Here is a 10000-nt window from a genome sequence, read left to right as displayed (position 1 = left end):
TTTGGTGCCATCTTATGCCTGGTACCAAGACCCGATCTCTTTGTTCTGGAATGGTATCAAAGGTGGAAGACACCTTTCCCGGTTGTTGCCTTCATCTCTCTACCGCTCGTCCACCCCCTTTAAGCCCTACGGGTGCCCTTATCCACTCCTCCTCCCCCCCCCACACACACACACTCTGCCCTAAGTCCCATTCAATAAAGGGGGTGAGGGGGTGATAGACTCAAACAGTTAGGAATCCAAATGTACAGGTATAGTACAGGGGGTTCCTTGCTCAATAGCAGCAACTGGGAGAGGGACCTCGGAGTCCTAGTAGACAATCACCTAAATAGGAGCCAGCCGTGTGCTGCAGCTGCCAAAAAGGCCAACACAGTGCTGGGCTGCATTAACAGAGGGAGAGAATCACGATCACGTGAAGCGTTAATACCACTTTACAAGGCCTTGGTAAGGCCACACTTGGCATACGGCATCCAGTTTTGGTCCCCGCGATGTCAAAAAGATGCTGAGACTCTAGAAAGAGTACAGAGAAGAGCAACAGAGAGGATCAGGGGACTGGAGGCTAAAACATATAAGGAACGGTTGCTGGAATTGGGTAGGTCTCGTTTAATGAAGAGAAGGACGAGGGGGGACATAATAGCAGCCTTCCAGTATCTCAGAGGCTGCCCCAAAGAAGAGGGAGTCAAGCTATTCTCCAAAGTGCCTAAAGGCAGGACAAGAAGCAACGGGTGGAAACTAAGCAAGGAGAGAAGCAACCTGGAACTAAGGAGAAATTTCCTGACAGTGAGAACAATTAACCAGTGGAACCACCTACTACTCTAGAGGGTCTCCCGCTGGAGCAGCGGGGTTGGACTAGCAGACCTCCGAGGTCCCTCCCAGCTCAGTGATTCCACTGAGGGATAACAAACTGGTTGGAGGGACTCCGGAGCCCAGGGGACGGGTGAGTCTGGGGTCCCAGGCAGCCCCATCAGCCTTAGAACAGCTCCTGGACCCCCTCCCCTCCCCCCTTCCGAAGGCTGGGAATGGTGAACCTTGTGTAAACAGGTGAGTCCATGCCGGATCCCAGGTACACAACAGGGCCATAAAATGCAGCCACACCTGAGACCTTGTCCGGGTTCAACCTGCAGGGACAGGTGTGTCTCTCTCCACCTTTCATCTCTTGCCCGGTTTCACCTGCTATGATTGCTCCTCCAACATTAAACCGGGTGATTTCTCCGAAGTGGATTTGGCACGTGTCCGGCAAGGGAGGGAGGGGTCGTTGCCCAGCCTTTCCGCAGCGGCCCAAAAAGGCCAACGCGGTGCTAGGCGGCATCAACAGAGGGATAGAATCAAGGCCAGGCGAAGGGTTACTACCGCTTTACAAGGCCTCAGTAAGGCCACCCTTGGAATCCGGCGTCCAGTTTTGGTCCCCGCGATGTCAAAAAGATGCTGAGACTCTAGAAAGAGTGCAGAGAAGAGCAACAGAGAGGATCAGGGGACTGGAGGTTAAAACATACGAGGAACGGTTGCTGGAATTGGGTGTGTCTAGTTTAACGAAGAGAAGGACGAGGGGGGACAGGATAGCAGTCTTCCAGTATCTCAGGGGCAGCCCCCAAAAAGAGGGAGTCAAGCTGTTCTCCAAAGCACCCGAAGGCAGGACAAGAAGCAATGGATGGAAACTAAGCAAGGAGAGAAGCAATCTAGAACTAAGGAGAAACTTCCTGACAGTGAGAACAATTAACCAGTGGAACAACCTGCCTCCAGAAGCGGTAAATGCTCCAACACTGGAAGTTTTGAAGAAAAGACTGGACAGCCATTTGTCCGAAATGGTGTAGGGTTTCCTGCCTGAGCAGGGGGTTGGACTAGATGACCTCCAAGGTCCCTTCCAACTTTACTACTACTACTATTATTATTATACTCGGCCAGGCCAGCAGCATCGCCCAGCGGTTGGTGCATATGGTGACTGTGTCCGTTATCCGTGGCCAGTCACCGAGGGGGGGGGCTTCAGATAGGTCCCCCCTGGGTATGCAGGGAACATTTTTAATAGGGTAACTTTATTAGTAGATGGTGGGTATGCAGGGAACATAATATATCACATTTTTGATAGGGAAACTATTAGTAGATGGTGGGTACACAGGGAACATAATATATTGCATCTTTTGATAGGGAAACTATTAGTAGATGGTGGGTACACAGGGAACATAATATATCACATTTTTGATAGGGTAACTTTATTAGTAGATGGTGGGTACGCAGGGAACATAAGATATCCCATTTTTTGATATGGAAACTATTAGTAGATGGTGGGTAGGCAGGGAACATAATATATCACATTTTTGATAGGGAAACTTTATTAGTAGATGGTGGGTATGCAAGGAACATAATATATCACATTTTTTGATAGGGTAACTTTATTAGTAGATGGTGGGTACACAGAGAACATAATATATCACATTTTTTGATAGGGAAAGTTTATTAGTAGACGGTGGGTACACAGAGAACATAATATATCACTTTTTTTGATAGGGAAAGTTTATTAGTAGACAGTGGGTATGCAGGGAACATAATATATCACATTTTTTGATAGGGTAACTTTATTAGTAGATGGCGGGTACACAGGGAACATAATATATCACATTTTTTTGATAGGGAAAGTTTATTAGTAGACGGTGGGTACACAGAGAACATAATATATCTCTTTTTTTGATAGGGAAAGTTTATTAGTAGACAGTGGGTATGTAGGGAACATAATATATCACATTTTTTGATAGGGTAACTTTATTAGTAGATGGCGGGTACGCAGGGAACATAATATATCACATTTTTTGATAGGGAAACTTTCTTAGTAGATGGTGGGTACGCAGGGAACATATCACATTCTCTCATCAAATAGGGAGTTTATACTGCTGATAGTATAAAGTCCAGATATGCTGGCTGGGGAATTCTGGGATTGGAAGTCCACAAGTCTTTCAAAGTAGCCACGTTTGGAGACCCTGGTTTAGAAAAAAGCGACTGTCAATGCTCTTGAAAAATGGTTGCAACTCATCCTGAAAAACACCAGAGGACTCGCAACCCGAGAAACATTTACCAATCAGCACATGAAGTGCCTTTATTAATAAAAGTGCCAAGGAGAACCTGGTTTTAGGGTACAACAGGGGCGTCAAACTGCCGGCCCGTAGGCCAGTTGCATCATGTGGAGGCCATGCCCGCCCCAGCTGAGGCAATGCGGAAAAAGCCATGACACGTCGTGACGCAGCGACTTTGACACCCGCGGGGTAGATCTTACCAGGAAACTGGCATTAAAACATGTATACAGTATGTCATTCTGTAAACTTTACATTACAGATATATCTCGTATAATAGACACATTTAGTAAGTTACTGTCAAAAGGGTAAAGTTTATTCGTGTACTGGTTTTTTTCTTTTAAATCATTCCGCTATTTCTTTTTTTATTTTGCACCGGAGAAGTGGGATCCTCTCTTCTCTCGCCCCCCCCCACCCTCACCCCAAGAATTGTGGAGACCCCATGCTAGCCCCCCCCTCAGCTACAGAAGCTCCTGGGGTGTGTGGAAGTTAATTTTCTTTCAGCAGCAGGACCGTCGTAGAGAAAAAGAGGGTTTTGTCCTGAGAAAGGTGGATGGAGCCCGTTAGAGACGATGGACTGCAGTTCTGGAAGGCGTAGGGGGACGCGTGCACACACACACCGAGAAAATCTCCCTGTGGGGGTCACTGAGAATCCACACCAGCAGATGATCCATCATTCAAACTGTGTTCGGCGGCGGGACACTGCATCTGAGGAGTACAAACCGCTCCAAAGAAAGCCGCGTTTCTCGTGCCAGTGTTGAGATATCGCACCACAATTTTAGCCGGTCGCTTAGCCTGGGCTTGGCTCCGTTATTTGTGCAGCTGCGCAGAAGGCTGTGCCACTCTCTGGCCAATCTGCTCCCCAATCTGATCAGTCTTGAGATCAGTCAAGGGATCCCGAGAAACTGGGAAGAGGCTGGGCTGTGGACGGAACTGTGGCTTTCCTGGCGTCGCACCGGATCCCCTCCCGCCCTCTTCAGGTGTGGTAAGTCCACTGCAACCAGGGGACGCCCACACAAGCCGCTCACCCACAACGTATCTCCCGCTCCCTCCCAAAACCTTGCAAAGAACTCACGACAACTGGACGGCCAGAACGATCACAATCACAATCACCATGCAAGCCGACCCAATCCATCCCCAAGTCTCTTTGGAACACCGCTTCGACAGCCGTTTCCAGGCCTTTCGGTCCTCCACGGATATCCTCACAGGCTGATCCCGCACGTTGGGCTTCGCGTACAGCCGGCAGACGTAATATCGCCCCCCGTTCTCGAAAACGACTCTCTCCACCATCTCCATCAGCTCCGAGACCTGCCTCTCCCGCTCGGCTCCCGCGGCCTTGTTGTTGAAGCCGCAGAAGCGGTTCCCACAACGTCGGATCAGGCTCTGCAGATTCCGATTGTCGGACTGTTGGACGTACTCCTGCAGGGTGGCCCCTTCCAGATCCTCCAGGCAGGTGAAGAGGACGATGGTGTGCCCGGCGGACTCGGCCCCAAAGATAGCTCGGACCCGCTTTGCGGCAGCCGCGTCTTCCGCAGTGAAGCGCCCCACCTGGGTCACAAAGATTAGGGCGTGGGGACCAGGCCAGGAGAGTTCGACACAAGCCCTGATCTCATTTTGCACCATCTCGCTGTCATTTTCCGAATCACAAATGGCCGGGGTGTCGACCACGGAGATCTTCCTGTCCTGCCATCTTCCTTCACCCCGTTGGCACCTCACGGTGGTGGCCTTTGCCCCCAGGTGGGACTCAAACTCTCTTCGGCCGAGGATGGTGTTGCCCGTGGCGCTCTTCCCGCCTCCGGTTTTCCCCACCAGGATCAGCCGGAGTTCGGCGTCCTCCCCTGCGAGTTTGGAAGACAGGGTCACACAAAGGAATCGAGACATTTCACACGTGCCCGGGAAGAAAGGTGTGGCCGTGATCCAACATGGCGGGGCGTCAGTGAGCAGGCTGGAAACGGGGACAATTTTGGAAAAGAGTCACCCCTACACAGAAGCGACTCAGGGCTGTTTTTTTGTGAATCTCCCAGAGTCGCTAAAATGGGAGACTCTGCCGTGTAGATTCCCACAACGTGCGAACCCCACTTTAGCAAAACTCCACTGATAAAACAATGACGCTCCAAGTCAGGAAGTTACTCTCTGGTTTCAGAGGACAGCCTGGATCCCAGCAGCCCCCCGCCCCACACCTGAGGTCCGAGTATGAACACTGCATCCAGCCCCCACCAGCAACGCTTGGTCCGAGCGACCCGGAAGAGACTCATGGCTGCTGGCAGAGTGCTGCAGGAGGACGCCTGACCCACTGGGCTGGGGGGGCAGGATGCAGAGGCAGGTTGGACCGAGCAGGGCTGACCCTCCTGTCTCCCCCTGCCAAGCGTGCAAGCCGGCTTCCAACTGGTTTGTTTCCGACAGAGTGCCGGGAGGACGACCTGTGCGGAGCCGAGGAAATTCCGTGGATCCGAGGGGTTGGCTGAAATGTGTCTTCAGCGCCCTCCCCCTCACCCACCTGAGTGCCCCACGGCAGCGCCTTCCTCCTGCCGGCCTGTCCCTCCAGGCCCACCGGGGAGACCGCCGCCTTCCTCCTGCGGCGATCCGGCGTTTTCCCCGCCACCAAACCCCGTCCGAGGAGGGTCACCGAGAGCCGAAAGACCAGCAGGGACCGTGGAAGGAGGCCCGTCCGTGGGCCACAGAGCCCCTTAGGGAGGGAGGAAGGGAGGGAGACAACTGTGTTTAGGGGTGAGGAGGGGGTCTCCACAGAGGGGCCAAGGGACCCCTCCTCTCGGCCGGCCCGCGAGGCTCTGGCTGCTCGCTATGGGGAGAGACCCTTGCAGCGCAGCTCGACCTCCACGTGGCTACCGTGTTGCTCCCCACCCGCAATTCCCGGCGTGGCCTCTCTTACCCAACATGGGCTCCTCATCCGTGCCTCCCTGGAAGAGTGGAAAGGAAACACGGGTCAGACGTGTCCAGCGAGGCAGAGAGCCAGTTGCCCCCCCCCAATTCAGAAACCGCAGCCTGGTCCCCCGTTCAAGGCTGCTCTGGAGCAGCCCCCCCCAGCTAGGGGGGGAGGGGGTCTGCTCTGAAGGGACCCAGGGAGGGAAGAAAGGAGGGGCAGGGAGGCAGGGGGAGGGGGAGGCAGGGGGAGGAGAAAAAGGGGAAGTAGAGTTGGGAGAACCCCTTTATTTGGGGGGGGGCATTGCGTGCTTGAGCACCGGAGCCTCGCTCGCCCCCCTTATTTCGACAAGTAGGGGACAGGGCTGGCCCGGAGCACGATGGGAGATGTGGGGGGGGGGCGCTGGATGCTTTTTCCAGGCCCCAAATTCTGGGGGTCTCCCCTGTCCCGAAGCCCCCTCCCCTCCTTTCAGGACCCCTTCCCAGACGTACCCGGAATGTCGGCTGCTGGTTCATTCTGGCTGCTGAAGCTCGCAGAGGGATTCGCTCGCTCTTCCTCGGACTGTGGGGAAGGAGAGAGGAGATGGGGGGGAGACCCCCCTTTTTTTTGGAGGCAAGGGAGGGGCCGGGGGCAGCTCCAGCCAAGGCCCCTTTTCGGGTGGGGGGAGGGGGAGGAAATGGGGGGGCATTGCCCCTCCCCTCCTGCCTTTCCCAGCGATGCCTCTAGGGCTGCCTTGCACCGAAAGTGTTAGTCTGAGTTTGTTAGTCTGGAGGGGGGGTCTCCGCGGACCCCCCCCAGGATCAACCCCCCCCCTCTCAAGAGGCGCCATCCCAGCCTCTTTTTCAACATCTCTGCCAAGGAAAACGGACGGGGGACCCCCGCCTGGGAAGAGTGCGCCCCTGTTGCGCGGATAACACTAATAATACCAATACCAATACCAATAATAATAACAACAACAACACCTTGGTAGGGTGAATGGAATATATAGCACGGGATTTAATTTGTTTAAAAGTAATATTACTACTACTACTACTACTACTACTACTACTAATAATAATAATAATAATAATAATAATAATAATAAATAGTAATAATAATAATAACTTGGTGGGGTGAATGGAATATACAGCTGGGGATTTAATTTGTTTAAAAGTAATATTACTACTACTACTACTACTAATAATAATAATAATAACAATAATAAATAGTAATAATAATAATAACTTTGTGGGGTGAATGGAATATACAGCTGGGGATTTAATTTGTTTAAAAGTAATATTACTACTACTAATAATAATAATAATAATAATAACAATAATAATAAATAGTAATAATAATAATAACTTTGTGGGGTGAATGGAATATACAGCTGGGGATTTAATTTGTTTAAAAGTAATATTACTATTGCTACTACTACTACTACTACTACTAATAATAATAATAAATAGTAATAATAATAACTTGGTGGGGTGAAAGGCATGAATGGAATATACAGCTGGGGATTTAATTTGTTTAAACGTAATACTACCACTACTACTACTACTACTAGTAGTACTAATAATAATAATAATAATAATAATAATAATAATAGTAGTAGTAGTAATAATAATAACTTGGGGTGAAAGGCATGAATGGAATATACAGCTGGGGATTTAATTTGTTTAAATGTAATACTACTACCACGACTACTACTAGTAGTAATAGTAATAATAATAAATAGTAGTAGTAATAATAATTAATAATAACAACAATAACAACAAAACAATAAACAATAATAATAGTAATAATAATAACTTGGTGAGGTGAAAGGCATGAATGGAATATACATCTGGGGATTTAATTTGTTTAAAAGTACTACTACTATTACTATTACTATTACTACTACTACTAATAATAATAATAATAAAAAAATATTAACAGTAATAATAATTTGGGGTGAAAGGCATGAATGGAATATACAGCTGGGGATTTAATTTGTTTAAAAGTACTACTACTATTACTATTACTACTACTATTACTATTACTAATAATAATAATAAAAAGTAGTAGTAGTAATAATTAATAACAACAAAACAACAAAACAAAACAACAAAACAACAACAATAATAAGAATAAGAATAAGAATAAGACTAAAAGTTGGAAAGGAACTTGGAGGTCATCTAGTCCAACCCCGGGAGGCTTCTTTCCCCCCCCCCCTCGGGATTCCTTTGCATTCTGGGAGATCCAGGGAGCGGCTCTCCCGCCCTTCCCCACTCCGGCTCAGCGCCCCCCCCCGGGCGGACCTCCCTCCTCCTTCCCCCCTCCCCACTTGCCCTGCCGGGGAAGGACCCCCGGAGCCTCCGTTCCCCCCCCTCCCCACCTGCGCTGCTGCTGCTGCTGCTGCTGCTGCTGCGGGGAAAGCTGCGCGCGATCCCCGTCTGGCTCTGGATCTCCCCGCGCCTCGCAGGATCCGCCGCTTCTGCGGCCGCGGAGCCGCCCCGCTTCGCTTTTCCCCACCCGGGGCGGGAGGCGGCAGGGGAGGGAGGGGGCTCGGTCCGGGACCGCCCCTCCCTCCCAGAAAGGGAGGGGAAGTGAAAGTGCCGAGAAACAAGGGGCCCTTCACTTTCTCCCTCCTCCCCCTTCCCGCTTTCGCTTCCTCCTCCACCCCCACCCCACAGGCGGGGGTCTCGCTGGCCCTGGCCGAGAGAATAGACTAGCGTGGCAGAGCGGGAAGGGGCCTCGGAGGTCATCTAGTCCAGCCCCCTGCTCGAGCCGGAGGCGGGGGGGGGAACTCTTACAGAATTACGGAAGAGATGGAAGGGGCCTCGGAGGTCATCTAGTCCAGCCCCCTGCTCGAGCCGGAGGGGGGGGGACTCTTACAGCATTACGGAAGAGATGGAAGGGGCCTCGGAGGTCATCTAGTCCAGCCCAATGCTCAAAGCAGGAGACCTTGACAGAATGATAGAAGGACAGAGCTGGAAGGGACCTCGGAGGTCATCTAGTCCAGCCCCCTGCTCGAGCCGGAGGCGGGTGGGGGGAACTCTTACAGAATTACGGAAGAGATGGAAGGGGCCTCGGAGGTCATCTAGTCCAGCCCCCTGCTCGAGCCGGAGAAGGGGCCTCGGAGGTCATCTAGTCCAGCCCAATGCTCAAAGCGACAGAGATAGAAGGGGGGACCTCGGAGGTCATCTAGTCCAGCCCCCTGCTCGAGCCGGAGGCGGGTGGGGGGAACTCTTACAGAATTACGGAAGAGATGGAAGGGGCCTCGGAGGTCATCTAGTCCAGCCCCCTGCTCGAGCCGGAGGGGGGGGGAACTCTTACAGAATTACGGAAGAGATGGAAGGGGCCTCGGAGGTCATCTAGTCCAGCCCTCTGCTCGAGCCGGAGGGGGGGGGAACTCTTACAGAATTACGGAAGAGATGGAAGGGGCCTCGGAGGTCATCTAGGCCAGCTCCCTGCTCGAGCAGGAGACCTTTACAGAATGATAGAATGACAGAGCCGGAAGGGACCTCGAAGGTCATCTAGTCCAGCCCCCTGCTCGAGCCAGAGACCCTTACAGAATTACAGAGATGGAAGGGGCCTCGGAGGTCATCTAGTCCAGCCCCCTGCATGAGCCGGAGGGGGGGAACTCTTACAGAATTACGGAAGAGATGGAAGGGACCTTGGAGGTCATCTAGTCCAGCTCCCTGCTCAAGCCAGAGACTCTTTACAGAAGAGATGGAAGGGACCTCGAAGGTCATCTAGTCCAGCCCCCTGCTCGAGCAGGAGACCTGTACAGAATGACAGAGATGGAAGGGGCCTCGGAGGCCATCTAGTCCAGCCCCCTGCTCAAGCTGCAGACCCTTATAGAATCATAGAAGGACCGAGTTGGAAGGGACCTCAGAGGTCATCTAGTCCAGCCCCCTGCTCAAGCCAGAGACTCTTATTACAGAATGACAGAGATGGAAGGGAGCTTGGAGGTCATCTAGTCCAGCCCCCTGCTCAAAACAGGAGACCTTGACAGAATCGTGGAATAACAAGAGTCGGACGGGATCTCGGAGGTCATCTAGTCCAACCCCATGCTCAAGCAAGAGACTCTTATTAC

The 10000-nt window shown here is 51.6% G+C and overlaps 1 protein-coding gene across 2 annotated transcripts; it reads right to left on the bottom strand.

The window, feature by feature from the left end:
- Positions 1–2366: 2366 nt before the first annotated feature.
- Positions 2367–8423, bottom strand: LOC120309899 (GTPase IMAP family member 2-like). Of its 2 annotated transcripts, XM_039347589.1 has the most exons (5): positions 8297–8423; positions 6429–6498; positions 5947–5974; positions 5554–5742; positions 2367–4894 (listed from the first exon to the last, which is right to left on the bottom strand). In XM_039347589.1, the coding sequence occupies exons 2-5, from the start codon at positions 6450–6452 to the stop codon at positions 4128–4130; spliced, it is 1008 nt and encodes a 335-aa protein (XP_039203523.1). In that variant the 5' UTR covers positions 6453–6498; positions 8297–8423; the 3' UTR covers positions 2367–4127. The 2 variants fall into 2 exon arrangements, with proteins under 2 accessions (XP_039203523.1, XP_039203524.1); XM_039347590.1 differs by lacking the exon at positions 5554–5742.
- Positions 8424–10000: the final 1577 nt, after the last annotated feature.

This window comes from Crotalus tigris, unplaced genomic scaffold (genome assembly GCF_016545835.1).
Source record: "Crotalus tigris isolate CLP2741 ecotype Arizona unplaced genomic scaffold, ASM1654583v1 scf7180000018092.420879, whole genome shotgun sequence".
NCBI classification, from domain to species: domain Eukaryota; kingdom Metazoa; phylum Chordata; class Lepidosauria; order Squamata; family Viperidae; genus Crotalus; species Crotalus tigris.
Note: the sequence above shows the minus strand (reverse complement) of the source record. Positions and strands in the feature narration are given on the sequence as shown.